The 25539-nt window shown below is 39.8% G+C and overlaps 3 protein-coding genes across 3 annotated transcripts; 2 read left to right on the forward strand and 1 right to left on the reverse strand.

Annotated features, from left to right (window-relative positions):
* Positions 1 to 831: 831 nt before the first annotated feature.
* LOC131288894 (uncharacterized) lies at positions 832 to 3765 on the forward strand. The gene is made up of 4 exons (XM_058318074.1): positions 832 to 992; positions 1398 to 1641; positions 1778 to 3204; positions 3761 to 3765. The coding sequence occupies exons 2-4, from the start codon at positions 1421 to 1423 to the stop codon at positions 3763 to 3765; spliced, it is 1653 nt and encodes a 550-aa protein (XP_058174057.1). The 5' UTR covers positions 832 to 992; positions 1398 to 1420.
* A 147-nt stretch (positions 3766 to 3912) lies between these two features.
* LOC131286687 (mitochondrial import inner membrane translocase subunit TIM50-C-like) lies at positions 3913 to 5324 on the reverse strand. Its single transcript, XM_058315676.1, has 2 exons — positions 5054 to 5324; positions 3913 to 4977 (listed from the first exon to the last, which is right to left on the reverse strand). The coding sequence occupies exons 1-2, from the start codon at positions 5277 to 5279 to the stop codon at positions 3950 to 3952; spliced, it is 1254 nt and encodes a 417-aa protein (XP_058171659.1). The 5' UTR covers positions 5280 to 5324; the 3' UTR covers positions 3913 to 3949.
* Positions 5325 to 10963: 5639 nt separating this feature from the next.
* Positions 10964 to 22842, forward strand: LOC131289222 (tyrosine-protein phosphatase non-receptor type 9). Its single transcript, XM_058318434.1, has 7 exons — positions 10964 to 11178; positions 13135 to 13368; positions 14152 to 14382; positions 19229 to 19437; positions 20718 to 21239; positions 21307 to 21697; positions 21759 to 22842. Exons 1-7 carry the CDS (start codon positions 11122 to 11124, stop codon positions 22191 to 22193), a joined length of 2079 nt encoding a protein of 692 aa, XP_058174417.1. The 5' UTR covers positions 10964 to 11121; the 3' UTR covers positions 22194 to 22842.
* The last annotated feature ends 2697 nt before the right edge of the window (positions 22843 to 25539 follow it).

The raw sequence follows: 25539 nt of genomic DNA on the forward strand, positions 1-25539 counted from the left end.
AATATTCGGTTTGTAAAAAATAAAAATAAACGAAGCTGGAAAATAATCAAAACGATTCATTTTAACTTGCGAATTTTAATTTCTGCATGACATCAAATTTTAAATTCACGCTAGAAAATGTATAATACGAAATAAACGCTAAACAGGGGTTTGTTAAAATTTCAACGAAAACACATACACATTTTAAAAACTTGCACCAACAACACCAACAAGCAATTCCTTGTAATAATTTACGAAGGCAGAAATTGCTTGTAATCATTTCCGTGGTTGCTTTCGTAAAATCTGTGTTTCTTCAAATGTGTTGTTTCATTAGATGAACCTTTCTAACGTAGAGCCTGTTTAACGCAAACCAAAATGCACGATGTTTATCAGCAGTAGCATTAATAAATTGAAAGAAGCTGAATATTTGTGAATTTATATTGCGACAATGCGTTGCTAAGCTGTTGAATGCTGGCAAAGATGCCAGCATAAAGTGAAGGAGTAAAATCAGATATAAGAAACGTTACTGCATAAAAATATCTTTCGGGTTTTTTTTCCAACGGTTTCTTGTTGTTTACGTTTTGAATTTTATGTTATTTGACAGTTTTCTATAAACAACCGGTGTATAAACGTCAATCGCATGAACGAGATCATTTGGCATTTGGGTTCATTTGGCAAAATATTCGAAGCTATCATTTTTTCGCTTATTTCAACTGTTGTTTACCTTTTGTATGGGACAGCGACGAGAAAACTGACAGTTACCATCGTTTCGGTCCTTTGAATCATGAAAACCTCAATTGTTGACCAACATTGTATTGATCAAATACGTCATTTAGAGGAGTGGAAAGATTTTTGCAATGTTCTTTCGACCAGAGCATTTACAGTTCGTGAATACATTTTAACATCATCTTCTCTTCTGTTCGCATATCCCATCTTAAAACATCCCAGACTCAACTCAAGGGTACACAAAGTTGTTGACGAGAATTATAATAGGAGTGTAATTAACCTACTAGGTAAATATTTGCTCTATGTTTTTCTTCAACAGGTACCAAAGCTGTTTTCTAGTTCTGTTGGAAACATGCCAAAGAAAAAGCAACATCTGGGGTATTTTCTTTATGTAGGATAGGGTACGTTATATGGAATGTGTATGTCAACCTAGGCAAGTTATAGACAATTCCGTTTTTTCTATTAAACTACGCCTCTCTTCAAAGTTAAAAGAGAAATTCTATTTTCTTTCTCTTATAGCTGCACTGACAAAATGGTGATCTTTCTGAGAGAAGGCATATATTTATAAATATCACCTTCAATTTATGCGTAGCACACCGCTGCGCATCCAACGCTTCCACGCTCAAGCCGGGCAAAAATAACCAAAACAAGGAAACTGTATCATTACCATTTCACTTTCTATTTTCTAACAGTTGCACACGAACATTGAGTGAAGATGGAGGCAGCTGCAAACAATAGTATCAATTTGGCAAAAGACGAGGTCCTGACAGCTTCGATCAGTTCTGAAGATTCCGATAGTTGGACATTGCTCGGAAAGAATGCAGATCAACTTGACAAAGAACCTAGTGGCGTGGAGATCGTTAAAACGGAAAGGGGAGGAATAGTGACAGAATATGCTGAGCGGAAACAACGGCACGATAGCCACCAGAGCAACGAGTAAGTGAAGACTTTTCGTACGATAAATTTAGATCAATGGCATTGTCGCATGTTGCTTATTAAAAAGACATGTGCAACAAGACAAAATGTCGATTCGCATCGATTTCCTTGATAAAACATGCTTATTTTTTTACAGTTCTCAACTTGATGAATCTTCTGACGGAATCAGTATCATAAGTGAGACCGATACGACCTGTTGCGAAAAATTATTGTTAACTGATGACCTGAATGATGAGTGCGTTATAGGCTCAGTTCATTTTAAGGAGAAGATCAGTTTAAAACCGGCTAATTATGAACCACCAACACCACCGTTCACACCAGAAGAGGTGAAATTACATGAAGAAGCTAAAGTTATTGAAAACCTACTTCAGGTACAGTCTACAAGTAACGAAGATTCACTCGAAACGATTGAATCCGTTGTAGGACATCGCCAACTAGTTACAGTAAATTTCTCCAGTTGGATTATATTCAGTGTACTTGCTACTGGCATGGCAGCTATCATTCTTGGTAACGCAATGCGCCTGCAAAATCGAGTGGACGAAATTAACTTTGAACATGAAAAGCGCATTTCTGAATTGGAATTGGAGAACAACATACTTAAGAATGAAATGAATAAATTGCGCCATCTCTATACCCGCTCGGAGTTGGACGAACAAGTTCAGCGGGCTGAATTTGAGTGGCTGGAAACGTTTAACCAACAACATGCAGAAGAACCAGCAGAAATTGACCAACCGGAGGCACCAGCAGCACAGCAACCAACTATTCGCAAAGTCCCACCGCAGGACTCTGGCGTCAAAAGGAAGATAGTCTGGTCAGGAGATGAAGAAGAACCGATGCTGATTGTAGACAAAGATTACATTTTGCCTGCATTTTGTTACAACAGAGATCAAGCAGTGCAAGACGATCTTTTCTTTGAATACAGTGCGAAATATTGTGATGTGAGAAAACGCAAAATTGAAGCTAAACAGAAAAAAGCAGAATTCGAAGCGAAGCGTCAGCCAAAGAAAGAGAATTATAACAAATTCATCGAACAGGTGCCTACGGAATCAGTAGAAGACCGTGCTTCATTTGACCCCAGTAGACTGGTCTCACCTTTTAATATAGACTACAAAAAGGCTTTGGATGCTATTAAATCGGAAGGAAGCGTTATTGTAGAAGCTTTTGGAAACATTTTCGATTTGTCACCAGATCCGGAAGAAATGTTCAAATCCAAATTAGTTGACACTTCGATACCGATAGAAGAGGCACCCCCTTTGAGGGAAAACCAAATTCAGAACGAACCCGATGGCCAGACTTCTGACCAACGGGTGGAACAGGAAAATAGTGAAGAAAACTTTCATAAGAACGGAAAGAAAGTTCATCAAAGCGATTGGGAAGTAGACGATAGTCATCATAAAAAAAATAGAAAGGAAAGTCAGTTTCTTCGTCAGAAGTCAGAGAAGTTTCAGATGAATTCGCAGAAACACTCTCGAAGTGAAGGTGCCAATAATGGTGATATCAATTATGAAAGGGAAGATGCTCATCATAAATTACATTTTGACGCACGTTATAAGCAATACGATGGTAAGTTCAACGGTGTACCCCTTGAGGGTAGTGGCAAACGACAAAAACAAGATCATTCTGGTGCAGGTTCCCCTGAATATGATCAAAAATTCAACGGTCACCAAGAAAGTAGTGGAAAACGGCAAAAAGCATATCATTCTGGTGAAGATTCCCCTAAACATCACAAAAAGCATTACGATCAACAGAAGCACGGTGAATGGACTGAGAAACGATACCAAGGAAAGGAAGAGTATCGTCAGAAAGGTGAACAGAAGGATGGTGAATGGCATGATAAGCGATACAAGGGAAGGGAAGAGTATCGCCGGAAAGACGAACAGCAGCCAAGAGAGTGGCATTATAAAAGATACAAGGGAAGGGAAGCTTATCGTCAAAACAGCGAACAAAACAGCGGAGAATGGCATAACCAGCGGCACAAGGGAAGAGAAGAATACCGCCAGTACGGCGACAGGCGTGGAGAAAGGAAAGGATCTGAAGGAAATATATAAAATCGGAAACGAGACAAGCTAACTGGCACTGGCATTTTAGTGTAAGAAACCTTTAACTACTTCCTTTAAAGTATAAAAAGGTCCTATGATGTTTTTTACACCTTTTCCTATCCACAATAAAAATACAAAATATGTGATATGATTCAATACCCAATTAAAACCCATTTTGTTAAATGAAAGAAAGTGGCATGGCCACGGGGTGGTACAATTAAACATCACTAGCAACGAGCTAAGATATTTATTCGATCAACATAACATTATCAACGGCCGCCTCCGAGGAAACTGGGTCTCCAACGTTGTACGGCCGGCAGATTGCGTTGTTTTTCCTCCTGCTCCTTTTCAGCCATTTGTTCCGCGAGAAGACGCTGGTTTTCTCGAAATTTCGCCAAAGGATTATCGAAAGATTTGTAGTACGTCATTACCTCGCGAACGTCTTCGACGTCAGTGGTAGCAATCGTTACAAGCATAGCCATCAGGTCAAAGAGTCCGGAATCGTCGTCGTTGCCAGTCCAGCGTGGGATGTTAAGTGTATTTTCCGGATGAAGTTTGGTTGAGTTTGGATCCCAGTCAACAACAATGACCTTGCTGAGGTCCCTGTTCAAATTGTCCAGATTTTTTACGTGGTGACCATCGACAAAGTGAGTGGCGTCTCGAACCAAACGATACATAATGTAACCTCGTGGATCAAGTGCATCTAGGATTGGAAAAACAGTCATTCCTTGGTCCGCAGTAAACACCACAATCTCATAGTTAGCAGCTAAAGTTTCCAAGAACTTGTCAACTCCCGGACGTTTTTTGAACCGCCAACCAGTTTGGTAGGTCCAATCCGGATGAACCAGTACATCCTTCATCTCCAAAACCAGTGTGTACGGCGGCTGTGCGTAAGGATATTTCAGCGGATCTGGGAGTAGTTTCTCGCGTGAGGGTTCCTGAATCATCTTTTGATAATAGGTCATAGATTTCCACAGCCTTCTAAAGTACTGTTGAAATGTGGGTAACCCCATAAACTCATCCTCGATTATATTTCCTTCTGCATCTCGGTCTGGTGCCCCGAATATCCATACAATGTATACACAAAAAGCGGACACCGAAAATCCAAAAAAGACGAAACCGAATTTCATCCGCTTCCAAGAGGATTCCTTTTCCTTTTTCTCTTCCTCTTCCTCCTTGCGTTGTTTTTCCAGCTGAGCCTCATGTTCTGAGCCTTCGATGGCAGTTTGAGGAAAAAGTTTCGAGAGCAACTGTGGTGTTGCCACTGTTTGTTGCTGATCCGTCGCGCCTTTCTCGGCTGTGAAAGAAAAAATGAAACACACGTTACACAATAATTCGCTTGGCCGATGAATCGTACCATGGTTGATATGTACAAACTGTCGAGTAGAATCGATTTTGCCGGTGTTGTGAAACTTTGGTAGAAAAACAATAAGATCGGGCCCCATGGGTTGAGAACGACGAACAATTGGACCATGGGTGAACGGTACTTTGACTTAAACGGTAGAATTGCCCATTACTTGTGGTACACAACGTATATCTAGATCGGGATAAGCACATTTGTTTCCATATTCCAAAATTGCACAGGTTTCGGGAAATCATTTTCCTAGTCGCGGATTCCGATCAAAACTCAGCACACTTTAATCAAAGCCATAAATTTCAAGGTGGGTCTTCTGAGACAATGTTTGACAGTCATCGTTCAGAAGGTGTGCATACATTCTGCCCAAGATCTGTAGAGGTCAAACCGTAGCAGTGAGACCGACATATGAGGTTATTATGATTGAAGTGGAAGAGAAGACGCTAAGTGTCAGCTTTATCGTTACTGTGCATTACAAAAGGTAAGCAACACTTTGGAAAAAGCGAAAAAATGGCCATTTCGTCGACGATCCGAAACGACGCGACCAACGTATCGACAGGGTGCAAGGAAACGGAACGACGCGGCTAACCATTTTTTCGCTTTTTCCAAAGTGTTGTTTACTCTTTGTATGGCTTCCTCTTCTTCTTCTTCTACGAGGATTTACTCCAGTATGGCTTTTGAATCCAGCTTCCTGGGCCTTCGCAAGCTAACCTGGAAACATAGACCTCTATTAGGTTAAGGACCGACTACTAAGGCCATATGTCCTGATTTTCTGTGGTTATTCTGGTTTTCTGTGTAAGTCACATTTTGACTGCCACCATGCGGTCGGGATGACCAATTTCAGGAACCCCGTACACTGCTAACGATCCGCGCTAGTGCGCAGTCAAATTGCAACTCCTTTTTGTATGGCACAGCGACGAGAAAACTGACAGTTAACGTCGTTTCGGTCCTTCCAATCATAACACCCTCAATAGTTGCGAAAAACTCACTTCTGTAGTAAGATAAGTTTTTTTTTTACTTTTAGAGAGTAAAAACAACATCCGATTGATCCTTAAGGCTGTTCTATATAGAAATAATTCGATGCCAAACTATGAACTAGAGCTATTTTGGAAAATCCAATCTTATCAAAATGGTAATCTCGGAAGTCCAAGTATCAGATTAATTGTATTTTCTTTCTATTCAGGGATAAGTTTCTTTTGTTGGTTTATAATAATTTGCTAGATTCATATTCATAATTTATTAAAAATTAATAGTAATTATTCTCTCGCATCTGAATTCGGAAAAGAGAGCCGTCAAAATTCAATTGTCGAACAACCTCGTAATCTAGCTCTTTGTGGTGATGATGACATATCGTTCTGACATATAATGGGTAGTTTGTTCGGAAGGAGCGACCATTTCTGCACCCTTATTCTGAATTTGTTTGATCGTTTCGTAGGTTTTTGGACGACATCTTGGCCAGCTGCCCCTGCAATACTTATTCCAGTGATCATTTACTAATAAATCTCTATAAATGATATTGGCTGGTAGGGTGCTGACTTATTGTCGTACATTGTCAGGCAAACATTCCGTAACGCTGGCCAGTGGTTTGCGACATGGGCAATAATCCAACGCTGTAAATACATTCCAGCACGTAAGTTTGCGAACGTTGCACTATGCAGTTATAGATGTAATAGCGAGCAAACTGCTTACCAATCTTCGCCTGGAAATTTGCTACATTTATAACCATAAAAGCACAAATTCATTCTATGTCCGGGAGTTTCATAAATTTAGGAATCAAAATAGGTGTATGTTTCTGTACGTGGCAACTGCTCCAAACCATTAATGTTGTTTACTACAATCATCCGCATTGACAAAAGTGTTCTGCTTAATAATATCGAGATCAAGTTGAGGACAGTTTGTTTAGTAAATGTGGCCGCAGGCAACTAATCAACAGCATTTTTTTGAAGTCAGCAGAAAGGGGGGTCTGCGGATATATCAGATTCGTTCCAGTGATAAGTAATCAGAATTGTTTAGTTCATCAACATAAGCCAAGGATCGGTGGTTTCACCAAAAAGAACAAAGTATTTCATCAGAATATCAGACTCGGGAGGTGTGTAACGACGTTATCGTGATATTGTGGCTGGTGAAATTGTGTCTATTAAGTGTATTCACTTGTTTGCACGCAAACTACACGTTTACGAGACAGATCAAGGAGTGAAGTTGTCCAGGCAACAAAATAACCAATGTAAGAAGGCTTGTTCTGTCGATCCACCAATACGTTTGTGTAAAAGATTGAAAAGTGCACTGAGAGTTGTGATTAAGTCACAAAACAACTACCAAAAGATACTAAGATATCCAGAATGGCGCAAGAAATGGTGAGTAGCAATAAAATAGTGTTTTTTTAAAAATAATTAGCACAATGTATTCAAGTGGCAGTAGGACTCTCTTAACAGAGTCACTGTAACCAATCGACGACATATTATAGATCGGTGGTCAGCCGTTTGCAATACCGTGGTTACCAGACTGTAGATCAGGACAAAATTAGGTAGTCGAGAAATCTGCAGTTACGTACCTGCTGCAAAGTGACCGTTAGTGTTGTGCTTTATGAATCTTTTGGCCCTTGTGGTCCTTGTACCCATTTTTTGCGCATCACTTTTCATGGCCTGATGATTTTTTGAGATTCATTAATCTCACAAACACAAAGGACCATTCAGATTCACGAATCTGAATCTAAATTACACAATTCTATGTAGGATCTTTTAGATAAGACTAAGGTCGCAAGTAAAAAAAAGAAAGAATCCCTAAAGAAGGCATTACCGAAGAGTTTTGTTGTTGTGCAAAAAAAGATGCTGGAAATGAAACCCAGAATCCTTCTTTTCTCGCCCCACCTAGAACTAAAGTAGTCAGATAATCAAAAGGACCATATTATGGATACACCCAACCCTTCCAATCAATGCAACGTTCGCTGGCATTTGCTTGTAAAAAATCTATTTATTGGGATCTTTTCTGTTTTCGTCGTTATTGATCATTTTAATCGATGTTTGCTGCTTCAGGCGACCGTAGGAGGACAGGTTACACCTGGGATACAAGATTCCGGTACGCACTCGATCGTTCGATCGCAGCATGCCCGATGTGGAAAATCGCAAGTCAATTTCTCCATATTGAAGTGTAAACCTATCGGACAAACCATTTCACAAGCTCGCCCTGTCTCACAAACGTAGTAGCGGGTACAATCGTTGGGATTTTCCAAAAATACTGGCTTAGCAGGATTGACCGATGGGCAATGGGTATTTGGTACACAATTTAGCGGACAAGTCGTACATCCGTCATCCCCCGGTGGCGACGGCACTGGAGGAGCTGGAGCTGGGGGGACAGGAGCCGGTGGAGCGGGTGCTGGTGGGGCAGGGGAAGGTCCATTGGGAGGGCACGTAACTCCTGGAATGCAGGGATCTGGGCGACATTCGATGCTCGAATCACAGCATGCCTGATGTGGTCGATCACAGACAAAGAGGTTTCTGTTGAAGTGCAGCCCGGCTGGACAATCCATCTCACAAGCCCTACCGGTATCACAAATATAATACTTAGTACAATCTGATTCTTTAGGGATCAGCAAAGGCTTTTGTGGGTTAAGGGCCGGACATCTAGCGTCAACGATGCAATTTAACGGTCCACATGTTACACCGGGAATGCAGGATTCTTGGGTAAAAACTGACGCCACTGCCAATGTGGCGAATACAATTAGTTGCTTCATTGTTCCGTGTCTTTGCTTGGATGCTTGAAATTCAGCCGGTTTGTTGCAAAACAAAAATTTACTGAGTGGAATATTCGTTCCACCTTAGGTTTTATACCTTCATTTAACAAATAAATGAAGAACGAAATTATTTTTTTTATGTGCATTAATGATGTTCTTTTCAGATTACTACCGATCCATCATCATTAATGCAGTAAATGATATCATGAAACATTCCCTTAAACACCACCCACACACCCGATATTGTACATGACTTTCTTATATCTTTTTATCGTTTCTGGGTCTGACATTGTCTGACAATCTTATGATGAAGCAAATGAAATTACTATCTTTCATTAATATTAGTGGATGAGTTCATTACGTACGTGGATAGTGCTTGTTCACGTGCTCGAGACGGTTTCGTCTTAGATGGGATTCAACCTCTCGTCACAACCGGGGTGCCCCAACGTGAAAATTCCTACCGGTGTAATCCGGGCTTCGAATCTCGAGTCTGGCACCCTCCGGTATTACCAACTGACCACCGATCTACAATATACCGTCTTTCGGTCACCGAAACTCTCTTCTGGGAGAGGCCTTGTCCCACGTGCTACATAATAATAATAATAATAATAATAATAATAATAATAATAATAATCCGTGCTTTAATCATTATTGTTTTTATTACAAATCGTTTCTGAATGTATAACTATAACGACTAAAATCAAATTGAAACCTGTAGATTAACTATGTTTTTTCAGTAACGATATTGGGGTAACGTATGATTCATTTTATTGTTATGCTTCTGATTTCTGCCACACGTGTATATTATGTTGAGGTTCTTCAGTTTTAACGAAAACTTTCAATCCTTGTTCAAGTTTGGCATTTTTACCGGTAACTTGCTGTCTTTTAACATATAACAAGATGTGTTGTGTTGTTGTAAAACAGGAGATCCCAACTTAAACAACTGTTGTACCAATATGGTAAGAAATAAAATAATGTTCCGTAAAAACGATAGCTTGCGCTCAAATGAACTAAGATAGATGTGTTTTATCTTATTATATTAGCTAACTGTAATGGAGATAAGTAGGGGTCCGCGACAGCCGAGCAGTAGCGCCGGTTAGAAAATTGAGGCTCACCACCTCCTCGACAGCGTGGGTTGGAATCCCAACCGAGACCCGGACCCTTCCCTGTAACCGACACAAAACAAAAAATGGAGATACATTTTTAACAACATGTTTATTATGCTATAACAAACATTTTATGTGTATAAAAGAAGTTCACCCTACTTTGTAGTATACAAATACAAGTTGTGGTTTAAACCAACTTGATTATTTCCGATTTCCGAGCCCTTAGGCGTTTGCAGACATGATGGGTCAAAAAGAAGGGCATATGTTGCGCCCTCTTTTCTATTCTCTTTTCCTGCTTCTGATGTATGCTACTCTTTGATGCTCTTACTCTCTCTCTTCCTTTTTTTGTTCCCGTCGAGCATCACGATGCACAGCAGCTTGCACTCGATCTCTATCGTTCGTACGCTTCGCGATCGTTGTTGGCTCATGCTTCGAGGTTTCCAGTTGATCGTGTTTGGTGAGATGATGATTGATGTAGTGGTGTTGCATGCAGCCGACCGAGTCTGGGCATAGTTTAGAGCATAAGCAACAGCAGCAATTCAGCAGTGAAAGAAGAAAGTCATTTCTTCTCAGTCAGTGCCCGGTCAGATGTGTACGAGAGTCGATTGTTCGACGCGTGTCTCAACGCTAGTTCGCACTAGGAATCATTTCATCCTTCCAGATTGTTTGAATATGTGTCCGGTGACAGATAAGTTGACAGTATTCTCCGTAGTGGAACTTCCGAGATGTCTTGTCCTGTCTTGAGATTCGCAAAACCCTTAAAATGCGGTCCTTATGATTGCAGCAGCATTCGATCTTCGAATAGCGATGGCTTCAAGCATCGCGGACTGGTGTGTGTGAGATTTTCAAGACACCATTGCAGATTGTCTTGAGCAGCGGTGTTCCGTTACACAGCCGTTATTCAAGAAGCGGCATTGTCGATCCGCTGACCTTACAGGTCTGTTTCGCTCAGAAGCTGATACTTAAAGGAACCAGTGAGAAGAAATGGAGTAAAATGTGAAAGTGAATCGTCTCAACCGCTGTGATTGTACTTTGCTCGTGTGATGGTGTTTCTGTGATGATAAATCTTGTTCAATTTTGTGTACATGAATTAGCGCCCACTTTCTACCAAAATCGGGCACAGCTCAAATTCACCTGGCTATAACATACTTAGCATTAACATAGTGGGCGCATGTGATATCGGAAAAAGAAGTTTCAACTGTGTTATCGATTAACTACTTTGGTTTGCCAGCAGAGAACATAGCTGTGATAATGAAGCAAAAAAACAAAATAACGGTCCTAGATCTTATACTTCTGTGGGCCTTAAAGGTAGCGTTGATGTACATATTTATTCCATTGCTTAGTATTAAGTTGAAGAATCATTCCAACATGCTGCTTTTTGCTCAGCGGAGTATCTGAATCTGAATAGAAAAGTAAATGTAAATACAATTATTAATATCCACATAGAATCATCCACTCTAAATTAATGAACAGTGAGACTAGAAATAGCAAAAACAAAAAAAGAATTTCTTTCATGTATCCAAACCTAGGCACTTTTCAACACAGAAATTGTTCAAAAATTTACTGTGATAAATGTGTTATCAACTGACATTTTTCAGTTAAATTTGGCCTAGATAATGAGAACTAGGCGATAACGGTTTTTAATGTAATGTAATTAATCTTAATAAAATGAGTGGGCATTCATCACCAAGTACAATGGTAAATCTGTTCAATGCAAACCTTAAGTTTCTCTAAAGATAAATCAAGCAAATCATATGATTACGCTTCGATAGTATTAATGTAAGAAACTATAAGAGAAATATTGATTTCACCGGTAAAACTAGGCCCAGTGTCTATTTGGGAACCTGTTGCCAGCAAGTTTTCGTCGTAAACTGCCACGATCTATATTCAACGGTTGAGCCTATTTGACCCATTTATCTGTTCATTTATTTAAGTGAAGTCGCATCATAAGTGTGGCCGCACACACAGCAAAGAGCAGCTAAGCAAACCAAACCATGTGATCATAAGAAAGAATCGACTCATAATAACCATACGCAGACAAACACGCTCGCGATCGTCCCAGTATCCAAACTCCAGGAAATGCGTTTGAACGGATGCATTTGTAAGTGTACGGTTTTTTTTGTTGCTCCAATGCGATCTTTGGCAGTGGAACGGATACACTTAGCTGCTGCTTGGTTCGCGATTCGGAACAGAACCTGCTTTTCTCGTTCATTTATTGATGATTGCGTTTCCATCGCGGAAAAGCACCTCTTACGGACTCTATCGATCGGCACCTTTTCCAAAGCCAGTTTTCTCCCAGTTGGCGGAGAAAGAGTGGGGTAAATGATAGAGTTGGAGAAACCGGCCGGTACTTTGGGTACGTTTCCTGACCTGGACGTACGTTGATAGCCATTTTTGAACGGTTTTTGGTTCGTTTTCACCGTTGCTGCGTGAGTCGCGGAAATCGACCAGTAAGCATATGCCCCTCGAATATCAGCTCCAGTTACAGATTAAACCAATCGTTGTTGTAATTGGCTTATGGAGTCTTTTCCCCAATTTATTTTCGGTATTCATAGACTGCTACAGTCAATCGCAGAGTTCAATACTTTTTAATATAATTCTAACGAAGACCGGCCCCCGCCCCCTGTACAAGCACGTACACAAAGCAAAAAGCCTAGTAAGTCCTTAATAAGCAGGCATGACCGAAAGCAATTGTTATTTAAAAAAGAAGAAGTACCAATTTTTAAGTAAATGTACCTTCAAACATACTTGATATGTCACTTGGACGCTTGGAAACTAACATACACCAATATTCCATCTTTTAGCGCAATGCGTGAGCTTTAGCTATATCTGTCCAACTTATTATTACGACTGCAGCAGGCAACCAGCCGATCCCAACCATTCTCTATTTCCTACTTCGTCCACAAAATTGACCAACTATAAAATATATCGAAGTGCTTAAGAAAGAAAGTATGTTACCCGTTCCGGATGAAGATGTTACGCTCACATAAAACTTCTCCAATTGGGATATACTTTTTTTCCTTTCTTATCGGTACATCGTGACACATTGAATAAATTTCCCTTAATCTGTTTTTCGGGAAAATCTTTCGATATTGGTTTCATTGTTTGATATAAATATACATATAAAACCTCAGCACGAGCTTCGATCGAATCGAGCTGTTAATGTTTATACATATCGCCTCAAATGTTCGGTTCCCTAAACAGTGCAATCCGATTAAATTTCAGTCAAATATCTTCATAAATGTTTAATTTATTTCTTCACAGGCAGTAAAGCAGTTTATAGATCGGATCAACAGCTCTAACCACGACCCGAACCGAAAGGTGGTCACACCTGCAATTGCAACGCGCTTTCTGCTGGCTCGCAAATATGACATTGCACGGGCGATGGCGCTGTATGAGCAACACGAACTGATCCGTCAGCGAGAAGGATTGTATGGTTTCGATCCGATGGTTGACCCGCTGCGATCGGAGTTGGAAACTGGGAAGTTTACGATCCTGGTAAGATTTATTATTTCGATATCATTTGAAAATTATCCGTAATCGAAGCGATAATGAATTTATTGCTATGGTCCTAAAGTAAAGTATTCCAACAGGTACTCCGTTTGTTTTGAAAACGAGTCGACACTAACACATCACCCAACAGGTTTCGAGGAGAAAGCTTTGCAGTACGATCGACCACGATCATGGCGCCACTTTCGCATATAATTTCTTCTTCTCACTCTGGGCGGCAACAATGTGTTCGCTATTCCTCTTACCCTTGTCATTGCATGTAGGACTCACACTCTTATGGACCTATCGCGTTTTCGTGTTACGTGCAAATACGCCTGGTTGAATATCTTTTGGTATGCTTAACTCCCGAGTTGACGGCATTGAGGTTTCCAATGGGTAGCAAACAGAAACCGAATAATTGTGCACCAAAACCGTCTTCCGATTCAACAGAACCTTCCTCACGTTCGTACACCACCATTCCATGCGTTCCTTCCGGGCCGGATATCACACATCCGTTTTAATTCGACGTCGGGTCGTGAAGTGTCTTTTTGTGCGGGGGCGGTATCGTAGAAGATCCGTGAGTGAATAAACCGATCGTTCGCTGGCGATTGATCTAACTGATTGCTTTAATAAGTTGATCGATAGTTGCACTTAATTATTTGACTTGAGGGTATATGAACCCTATCTACAAACGTTGATTGTCATAACCACGTACTGCAAAAGTGCAACCCTAAACCTAAACAGAATGTGTTTCCAATGTCGTTTTATTGTTTTTTTTTTCTATTTTTCTAGCCTGGGCGTGACGCCAGTGGAGCTGCTATCGCTCTGTTTACCGCCAACCTGCATTATCCAATGACGGTCACACACAAAACCACCTTGCAGGGTGTTGTATATCAACTCGATGTGGCATTACAAAATACTGATACTCAAAAAGCCGGGCTGGTGTTCATCTATGATATGAGCACATCCAAATACTCCAACTTCGACTATGATCTCTCTCAGAAAATTCTTACATTATTGAAGGTAAGTTATCTTGTTTTTTTTCTATAGTCTTCAACCTAATCTTCCCTTGGACGCATTCCGCAGGTATATATATATATATATATATATAAAGCATATTACTAATTTAGCAACAAGTTCTGATAATTAGAATATAAGCATTTTGTTCATAGATCTTTCCAATTATAGACTTGAATTTTGGCTAAAAGATAATATTATGACCCTCATGGTCATAACTTTCTCCTGAGTGAAATGAGTTTTATACTTCACAATCCAGCCGACAGCAGGGGTCAAACTTGGTGTGATCGCCTTTCATCCGTGCTGCCTTGTAAATCATAGTTGTATGTGTCATTATATTGGATATGTGTGCGCGTACTGTACACGCGAATTTGCGCAACGACGAAGGGTGTTAGATGTTTGATTTTACGATGAAACCTTGCCGTTCTTTGAGACGCTGTCATTCTGGCTAGCGCGCATGTGATCATAAACAATGCTTCCCAACATACATGTATAGCAAAAATTTGTTCGTTCACGCAATCGCGATGATAGTGAATGGATAAACTGTACGCGGCCAAAAACGACAAACGAACAAACAACAACAGGAGCCGCGGGCAGCGTTTTGTTTAAGCGACACGTTACGGATTTCCTGGAAGTCCAAAGAACCGTCGAATGGAGCACCGAACCCATCTTGGGAGAGACGTATCACCTGTTGCTCAGACACGACGAGACAATCTTAGGCACTGCTACCTCATCGATGTTCCGACGGATTGTGGTGTGAATCAGTCGTCCGCGAATAACCGAACGCTACGGGATAGAGGGTGTCTGTCGGTTAAGTTGTCTCACAGCTTGTTGTCGCTGCGATTGAATCATCGCGCATGTTCAAGCTATTTCTGCTACTACTATGCTCACGGTTGCTACCTGCGGTTAGAGCTATCGGACATGTGAGTGTACTGTGTGAGAACTTCTAGAGCCGAGATAGGGTTCGTGATTTATGGAAATCCAATCTTCGGCAAATGGAATTTAAATCGTGTAAAAATGCATAGTTTAAGCACCGACCATATTTCATATTTCGTATGCTTTTCGATCCTACACGTGCAGCAAATAGATCTAATCAGGTTACGATAGTAAGTGAAGATTATTTTAGTAGTATCTTATAGCAAATGTTAGCAAAACTAAATCTGTGATACATTTCAGCTAAACAGAATACAACCTGGCTCATGTAACATTATTGTATGAACCATTTTATATTTTGTGACATGTAAATTAAAATGCGGATAACATTTTGAAATGTAGTTGTAAGAAATCGAACGACGATGTAAAATAATCTTTCGACCGCTTGATGGACGTCGTGACTCCTGAACGCCCTTGATTGTTATTTTTAACGTTCAAACTATACCCCATTCGGTCGACTGTACGCTGAATCAGGAATACAGAATTTTCTTGGATGATGTTACAAAGCGATGGCACTTTAGCTACACACAGTGACGCACCAGTTAGAGGACAGATGGGATATTCATAAGGAAGTGTGATGACGGATTTGTGTAGGTGATCCCTGAGTGAGATCAGTATATTCTCGCGTTGGCGTTTAAGCCTCGAAAAATTATCCATGTATATTATTTTGTACGTCTTCTATTCATACTCTTTAAAAGTGCTACTTACCTCATCTACTTAAGCTTGCACGCTACAAGCACAACGCATTATCATTGCTAAAAAGACCGCTTACAATGCGATAACGTTAGCATACACAAAATGAAAAGAGGATGTATTTTTGAATAACGATTCGATGGTATTCATTTGTTCTGCTGAATTACACATCAGGCATTTTTTTATGTGGCGCGACATGTCCCTTAATGGGACAAGGCCTCTCTCCGAAGAGAATTACGGTGACCGAAAGACGGTATATATTTTATAGATCGGTGGTGGTGAGCCTTGTTCGTAAATACCAAAGGAAGCCAAACTCGAGATTCGATCCAACACCTGCGGAGTGGTGTTTCCTCGCGCTACCGCTGCGTCATGGGCACCCCCATACATAAGATATTAAGCTAAAGTTAACGATATCTTTGGCGTAAATCGAAGGTCTATGAGTGAATGAGTAAATTAATTGTTACTTATTATGAGTAAATAAGTTGACAAGATACACTCTTACGGTAAAATCTTTTGATTTGATGCTAAAAGGATGATTTATTGAGGGTTGCCGTTGTGTTATGCGTACGAAAATGATGATGCGAAAATGCGTCAAGTGTGTTCTGCGAACGATACAGCAAGGATCAACATGAGTGCATTACGAATAGAAGGACTTTTCGGTCGGTTGGTCCTGAATCTTTGACTGATTGGTGATGGGTTGTTAACAGCGACATGTATATGTTTCCATGCATGCATGGACGTAAAACTGAATGTGTGTTAGGAGGCGCAAGCGCCTGCCGACACGGCGACACGGTGATATTTCTGGTACTGTGGGGTTGCTTGTTGGACGAAGGCGCATGCGCGTTGAATTGTGTTACCCTGCATAAAGTGCACAAAAAATCACCCACATATAGCGACGATGCATATTTACACGGGAAGCACTAATCAGTATACTTTCACATCGTGCGCGCATACATACCGGAGGCAAACAAATTGCGATGATTTCATAAGGCCTAGAATAACCCTCATAATATTTTGTGGGTAGAGTTAGTTACTCCCAAGTAGTAGTTGCCGTTTACAATTCGGCCTCTGTGTAATTTTGTGAAGACACTAGTGTTTATCTCAATACCGGAACAGATTAGCGTTCATTGCAAGACCGATTCCTTCGTTCTCGGTGGAACGAAACATTGGATTATGTGACCGTCACTAGCAAAAATTATTTTATCTGATTTTAGTACCCTATTAAGCGATTGGTTCGATTGGGATTGTGAATTCGGTCTTTTGGTATTGTCAATGGCTTAACTTTGTTGAAAAAATAAATTTCGGCGTTCGGCTTGTGTGTGAGTTGGGTGCCTACCCGAGCAAGACCATTATCGATTTTGCAGAAAATGTCATTTCCATCCATTGTGCTACACGCTTAAGAAATGGATTATAAACAAAACACCACTTTCCCTTTATACAAGTGCTAAGTTGTCATCGTATCAGAGTATAACTACTTTGCTATTGTAGTGCTAAATAGTGCTATTTGTAATTGTTTCATGTTTTCAACTCTCCCAGGATTTACTTAGCAACGGAGCGACTGACATTTATCACAGATTATAAGATTCGTGAATTTCGGGACTAGCATGTACTGTGCTGATGATGTGAAAAAATGCGTATTGCGTGCTTGCTCTTTGGTGGTACTCGTCATCATATGCGATAAGAAAATAATTAAGGTGAAAAGTAATGTAAAATTAGTGTTTAATCTGTTGTTGAACGTTACTGCCATGAATTGTTAAGAGTCACTAAATTTAGAATGTAGTGTGCAGATTCCTTTCTGGTTTAGTATATATATACACATACACATATATGTTGTGTGTGTGTGGAAAAATCTTGTCAAGCAAAATGATCATCGTGAAAAAACTTAACTTCGTGTGATGCAAAAAATCTGTTTCCAAAAGTACACTATACCAAAGTAGGTAAACTTGGAAAAGGATTGTAAGAGTGTTGTCCTTCTTCAAGGACAGATGTTGTGTGTTTGATTTTATACAATATTGAATAAAAAAAAATACTTGATCAATCAGCTAAAGCATTGACAATGCTTATTGTGCTAATCCATTGTATGGTTTTCAAAAGTGATACGAAGAAATTGCTGTAACTGATGAAATGCATATGAATCAAATATATAAATCCGCTTTCGATAAATACCGAAGTGACAAGGACAAGCAATAAACTTGACCTATTTAGCAAGGAACCGTGCGAATGTGCCAAAGTCATAGCTAATGCCTTTAAATGAATTGTATATGAACTGGTTTACTCATTTCACAAGAGATTGGTGCCCTATTTCGCTTGTGTGATTTAATTAAACCACTGAAACCGACTTATTTTCTACATAATTTTTGCTCTATTTCATATCTTTATGTTACAACTGCTCTTGTATGTGTAATTCTAGAGAAGGTAATCAAAATAATACACTCGATTTCTTCCAATGACATGTATGCAGCAAGTCATAGAAAATATGCTTCCGAAATAATCAAATTATTATTATTTTAATTCTGAGTTTTGGCAGAAGTATAACTTAACATGAACATTTTCTTTTTCGACTTGCTATCGTAGCGTGTGATTGCTACTTTCAAATTGACGTTGGCATGGCGTCATGTTTTTGCAAGGGATCAAATCACCATTATACCAAAGCTAACCTATTTGAGGACCACATTCGGCTTTTCGTTTCCCTTAAATATTTTTCCCATTTTCACCATCACTTGCAGAACCAACACACTTGTAAACTGATCCTTACGAATGAAGATGGGACGCGCAATTTGTGTTTGTATGCGTATGCTTCCTCGAGTCACAGCTGCTTCCTGCCGGTATCGTTACTCACTGTTCAGCGTGTTTCATACGGTTGAAGAAAGTGTTCTTTCGTGTTTAGGTGTTGGGATGAAAAGGTTTTAAATGTTGTTAAACAACATGTTAACAATGTTTAAAAAGAGAGGATCACAGAAACCGGTTGTTGTCTAGTTGCTTTTTGTTTGAAATGAAGAGATTTTGGAGGCATTGCAAAACCTTGCGTCATTTGGTGTAACCATGTGAGACTCGTTTTGTCCCGTGTACAAATGAATATGGTCATCTGCAGGTTATGATTCCAATTGTATTTTTAACTGCCTTGGGTATGAACAAACGAAATACATTTAAACCCCTAATAGTAAGAATTAATAGTCTATTAAGTCAGAAACAAGTATACTGAATCATTGTTTACATTTATTTACAGGGAGGATATCCTGCTCGACTTAAAAAGGTTCTTATTGTGACAGCACCCTTGTGGTTTAAAGCACCGTTTAAAATACTTCGTCTGTTCGTCCGAGAGAAGCTACGTGAACGTGTTTTCACTGTTTCTATTCCTCAGTTGAGCTTACATGTCCCACGCGACTCTCTTCCGGTTCGATTAGGTGGAACGCTAGAAGTTGATCATTCCTCATGGTAAGTATCAATTAAACCGATGAAAGATTGTTGGCTTTGCCTATCGACGGGTGGTGCAATAGATTGTTTATGGTATAAAATGTCCTTATTAGAGAGCAATATAGGTGTGGCGATATTCCATTTGTATATTCGCGTACTTTTTCAAAATACTGTTTGCTGTTGTTGTGTAAATGCAGCTAAGCTTTAAGCAAATGGGTATCTTTATTTATTCGTGCAGCTGTCGAAAATCTTGGGAATTCTGCGACATTGCGCCTTTCTTTTAAATTAGGCCCCTATAGCTTTGTGGAATTTGGAAATGCTTTTCCTATAAAAATCGACATCTCCTTCCGCAGGATGCACAAATCATACAGTTTCTGGGTGTTGGACTGCGTCATTTATTATGCATGCCAAGTGTAAGGTAAACTGAATTTAACAATTTCCATAACCTTAACATCAATTTTCCAATCGTGCATCAAAACTTCATCGACTTTCATTCCCTTGCATCAAAAGACTTCCACCATCATGAAGCAATTCATTACACAACTTATTGGCAATGCAGTCGTCATGCAGCTACTTTCACTATCAGCGATACCACGGTAACATTTGCTAGTTTCACTATGAACTCGTAGCTTCGTGTTTTGCCGATCATTCTCAACCACTATTCTGCTTAAACATTGTACTATTTGTGACCATACACCCTGATATGAAAATGTTAGTTCAAATATTCATCTGTTTTTTGTGCTTGCATTTCATTACATTTGAGTCAAAAGTCTGCTTCAATTCACTACTCTTCTTAAAGTGAGACCAAGCAAAACGATAAGATGTATTTCGTTGCATAACATTCGAATGATACGGAGTCGGTAATAACGTCGAACATTTGATAAAGTTACAAAAGCATATACTTATTCGTTCTTAATCGCTGCATGGAAGAATTATGTATAAAGTTCTAGTAAATATAAACTTAATGCATATTATTGTCTTTTTTAGGTTTTTGTTCATTTACGGGTGCGTATGTAACGGATTTGGGTTTATTTACATGTATTTGAATTTCTTAAAAAAGGGCACATTTACAATGTGTCATTAATTTAATAACATTCGCATAATTTATTTGTGGATGTCGGATTAGATATACATATAAGTAGGGAGCATATACCGGCTTTATTATTTAATTAAGTATGTTTTACGCGAGCATCGATTTCATTTCCATCAATGATTACACAGTGGGGTATTTCGTACAATTGGCGAGTTGTCTATAGCAAGTAGCGTACTTACGGAATTTTTAATATTGTTTTCTCTTCTAGGTTGCTTCATTGTTACAAATCGATGACGAACCGTGAGGAGGAAATAATTGCCGGAACAGGCCAACAGCAAGCGCAGCCATCAGGAGCGAACGGTAGCAGTCCCGTTATGGGTAGTGCCGGTATAGCAGCAATCACTGCCGGTACAGCCACTCTGAATACAACGGCGTCTGAGCTGGCCGGTGTGGAGTTTGTTGGAGCAAGCAGTCAACCGACAGTGGAGGATAACATAAACGTAGAGGATATAAGCGACATAGCTGCAGTAGGTTTGAATCAGCATCATCACGTTAACCATGTTGGAAGCCATCATCATACGAGCAGTACCAATGAAATGTGGACAGAGAACCCCCCGAGCAGTGCTTCGTCCGGTTTCAGCGACGATGACAGTTTGGCTGGCGCGGAAGGTGATCCCAAAACGATTGATCAGATAGTGCAGATGGTTCGAGAGCGGGGTAAACTTGGGCTTACTCGGGAGTATGCCGAAATAAAAGCTCGCGCACCAGATGGAACATTTTCAAACGCAAAGTATGTTCTTTATAATTTCGTCACTTGGAACAACAATAACAATGTAGCGTGTGCTTATTTTTTCCAGACTTAGAGACAATCTTGCTAAGAATCGCTACACAGACGTGCTGTGTTACGATCATAGTCGAGTGGTGTTGTCACAGGAAGACGACGATCGGTCAACAGATTACATAAACGCCAACTTTGTCGATGGCTACAAACAAAAAAATGCGTACATCTCTACTCAAGGGCCCCTGCCTAAAACTTCGTACGACTTTTGGCGCATGGTTTGGGAACAGCACTGTTTGCTAATCGTCATGACGACGCGAGTAATGGAGCGTGGTCGTGCTAAGTGCGGACAGTATTGGGAGCCGAATGAGGGCGGAGTAGCTGAGTTCTGTTCCTTTCGAGTGCGGACCATGTCGATAGAAACCAACGAAGACTACACTGTAGTGGAGATAGAAATAAGAAATACTAAGGTAAGCAAAGCAAAGATAACAAAGACCCTCGTTTGAGATACGTTTCCTTTTTCACCCGTAGACTGATGAGGTAAGGTGCGTATCGCATTGGCAGTTCACCAGTTGGCCCGACTACGGTGTACCGTCATCGGCAAAGGCCATGCTAAACTTCTTACAACGCGCTCGTGAGAAGCAGGCTGAAATGGTACGATCGTTGGGAGATTTATGGGCCGGTCATCCTCGTGGTCCACCAATAGTAGTCCACTGCAGTGCCGGAATCGGACGAACGGGTACCTTCATTACCCTGGACATTTGCATATCGCGCCTTGAAGATGTTGGAACGGCTGATATTAAAGGAACCGTAGAAAAAATTCGCTCTCAGCGTGCATATTCGATCCAAATGCCGGACCAGTATGTCTTTTGTCACATAGCGTTGATCGAATATGCACTTTCTCGTGGAATGCTGCAGTCGGTTGATCTATCTGAATTTGACGATCGGGACGAGGAATCCGACTAAACGCTACTACTACAGAACAAGAATTCATACAAGTGATGGAGAACATAGTACAGTGGTTGCAAAGGGAGGAATACTATTGTCATAGATTGTACAGTAGATAATTTTTTGTAAATTTCCTGTTTAGAATGGAATGGAAATACGTATTCTTTAGATATTTGGTATAATGTTTGGTTTAGTTTAACTTCAGCTCCGCTTTGCTTTGTAAAGGGAATACGTTTGTACGAAAACTTCACGACTCAACCGAACATGTTTAATTGTTTAACAGTTCTTTCTTTTGCTGATAGAATTTCTAGGAACTATGTTAGTTAGCACATAAGAAAGTATTTGAAAAAGGTAAAGTGTCAATCGAATAGGTTTATCATTTCTGCTCCAATAATCATAGAAGATAAGGTTACGGTAATTACCAAAAGCATGAATGGCTTAATTTATTTAAATTCCTAATTCCCTTGTACCCTACTTTACAAACAGATTTCATAAGCACGTTCGTTCGAAAGTGTGGTCCATTTACAATCAAAAGCAGTTTCAGAGTTGTATATTACTTGAGAATTTATTTTACTAATTGTAATATTTGGGTAATCGAAACCCCGCTAGCAACCTGATGGTGGTATGTAAGAAAGTATATAAAATAAAAATCAAACTGTCCTGCCCAGTGAAATTTGAAAGGAACAACGTAGAACTAGGCTAAGAAAATCTCGATTGGTGACGTGAGCGAACGAAAAATAGAGAGGAAAATCAAATTTATTTTTTCTATTTATTTTAAATTGATTTTAAAGATAACTGGGAGAATATAGAATTATCAGACACTAGAAATGCATCGGTATGCATTGCAGCATTTCAGTGTTATCGATAATTAATGCAAGGTAAAATGAAAACCGAAAAGCAAAAAAACTGAACCCTGCAAATACTGTCCTACCTATTCAGTTTCATCGCTGCTCTGGACGAGTTAAGGTGGGGGCGGATAATACATTTTATTGTCATTAATATATGCCACTTAAAGTACTCAAAACTCAATTACCAACTCTTTTACCTTCGTTGCTTTATCTTGAATGGTACAATCATTTTTTACAGAGGGTCAGTCTGTTATGGCTTGTAGGGGTGTTTCTTTACTTTCTTTCCCTCTTAAGCAAAGGCGCAGAACAACACTTATATCCTATTTCTGGTAATTTATCATTGTGATTGTAAAGGGAAAATACTGCCGGACGTAGAGCATCTGGGAAAATCTGAATGATCTCGATAATTGGCGATTATTTTCCTTTCACCTTTTGTTCGGGTAAAATGAAATAAATAATCAAAACTGAATACACTATTACATATTTTAAATTTCAATATGCTTGTGCCTTATTTATTTGACGCTATCTCATGAAGTTTAAAGTAAAACTATGTTCATGCGATGTAAACTTTATTGGATGCCCTCGTGCCAAACACCCGAATCACCAATTTATTCTGTGATTTTTTTATTACCCTAGGTGAACGACTTTATGACGGGTTCTTTTGGCGGCGTTAACGGTTCGTCGTCCTCTTGGTCTAATGGAATATCCGTAAGCGGTCTTGAATTTAATATGAATTCCGCCTGAGATAACACACCTCTCAGGACTTCTACCGACGGATTGTGTTCCCGTGAATCAATCATAGCCTTTAAGTTTGATTTGATTATTCGAATTAATCTTTTCCAGGCTCCTCTGAAGGAGTTACTAATAACACTTGAAAGTTAATTCACGGTTATTCCGTTTGGAATACGACGGACACTTCGCCGTCACTACAACTCTTTTCACTCCACCTTAAGACCCTTCTAACCTACGACGGCCTCTCGGTACCGACGTATCGTATCCTTTTCCTTTTCATGTTTATTAAGGATCACGATCACGATCGTTCCCAAGAGTTGCCTCGATCTTCGTTACCTCGATAATTCGTAAAAACTAAGTAGCCTAGAACATCTGACTTTCGGTAAAGTTGCGCGTCTTTAAAAGACCTTTCATTTGAGGAGTTAATCGTGAAAATCGGTTCAAAGAATCAAAAGTTATTAGCAAATTGGCAAATTTTTGCTTAAATGGCATATTGAGGTACTCAGTACGTCTCTTTTCCACACAATTAGCTTTTTAGAAAATTAGCAATAACTAGAAAATATGGAAAGATTTATTGTTACACAAAGTTGTGTGTTTTGAAAAGACTTTTCATTTGAGGGGTGACATGCTCAAATTGGTTAAGCGATCATAAAGTTATTAACCAATTTGTTATTTCAGCAGAAAATAGCGAGTAAAGTTTTTGTACCTACGCCTCATTCAATTATTTATTTCATAAACTAAAAATTACGGAAGAATCTTTGTTGTCTAGAGTTATCTGTCTTCAAAAAACCTTTCATCTTGCTGAAATTGACCGAGGTACTAATAAGTTATTAACACGTTAAGCGCTACGTCGGGCCCGTGGGGCCGACAGTGTTCTTTCTCGTAAGCCGGCGTCGGTCTGCTCGCACCGACAGAACCCGTTAAGTAGGCCGGCGTTTCTACGAATCGCTGGCAGAATGGGAAGTAGTACAATTTGCGCGTAGCGCTTAACGTGTTAACAAATTAGGTACAGTCTGTTCTCGAGTTACGCGGTTCTCGACTTACGCGGATTCGGAGATACGCGGTTTTCAAAGTTTGACAGTAGATTGGGTTTATTTCATCGATTTAAATTCCTGAGATGTACAACCACACGAATAAATATGTAAATTACACATTTGCATAACTTACGCTTTTTATTTCGTTTGTTGCAATTTATGTTGTTTGAATACGCTTGCATTGCATTCATATTAATGAACAAAGAAAATTTTTGAATATTCTATGATACATGTACACAAGAGCTCGATCTCTTAACTCCTAGTATAAACTATGTGTCAAGCAATATTCGAGATACGCGGAAATTCGAGATACGCGGATTTCTCTGGTCCCCATAATCCGCGTAACTCGGGAACAGACTGTATTTTAGCCATTATTTCAAGTTGTGACCAAGGTTTTTGAAGCTTGTTGATGCCAATTTGGCGTGCAGATTCGTTCTAGTGGTGGGTAAACCGAATCCCCAAATCCGAATCCCATTTCAACAAACAGTCGCGACATCGTCTCGATGTAAACCAATCAATGTCGGTCAAAACATCGTTCATCTTAATCTGAATCCCCATCAAATTACAATCACGCTATTCCGCAATAAAAACGTGCCACACTCTTCCATTGTGAGGTTCACCACTGTAAGTAGTTCTGTTGACGTTCACGATGTTCTTCACAGGCATTTAAAATCTGGATGGTGACTAATTCGAATCAATCAAATTCAAATAGTTTCAGATCTAGTCAGAATCGAATTAAAACAAGTTGAT

The sequence above is a fragment of the Anopheles ziemanni genome, chromosome 3 (genome assembly GCF_943734765.1).
Source record: "Anopheles ziemanni chromosome 3, idAnoZiCoDA_A2_x.2, whole genome shotgun sequence".
Lineage (NCBI taxonomy): Eukaryota > Metazoa > Arthropoda > Insecta > Diptera > Culicidae > Anopheles > Anopheles ziemanni.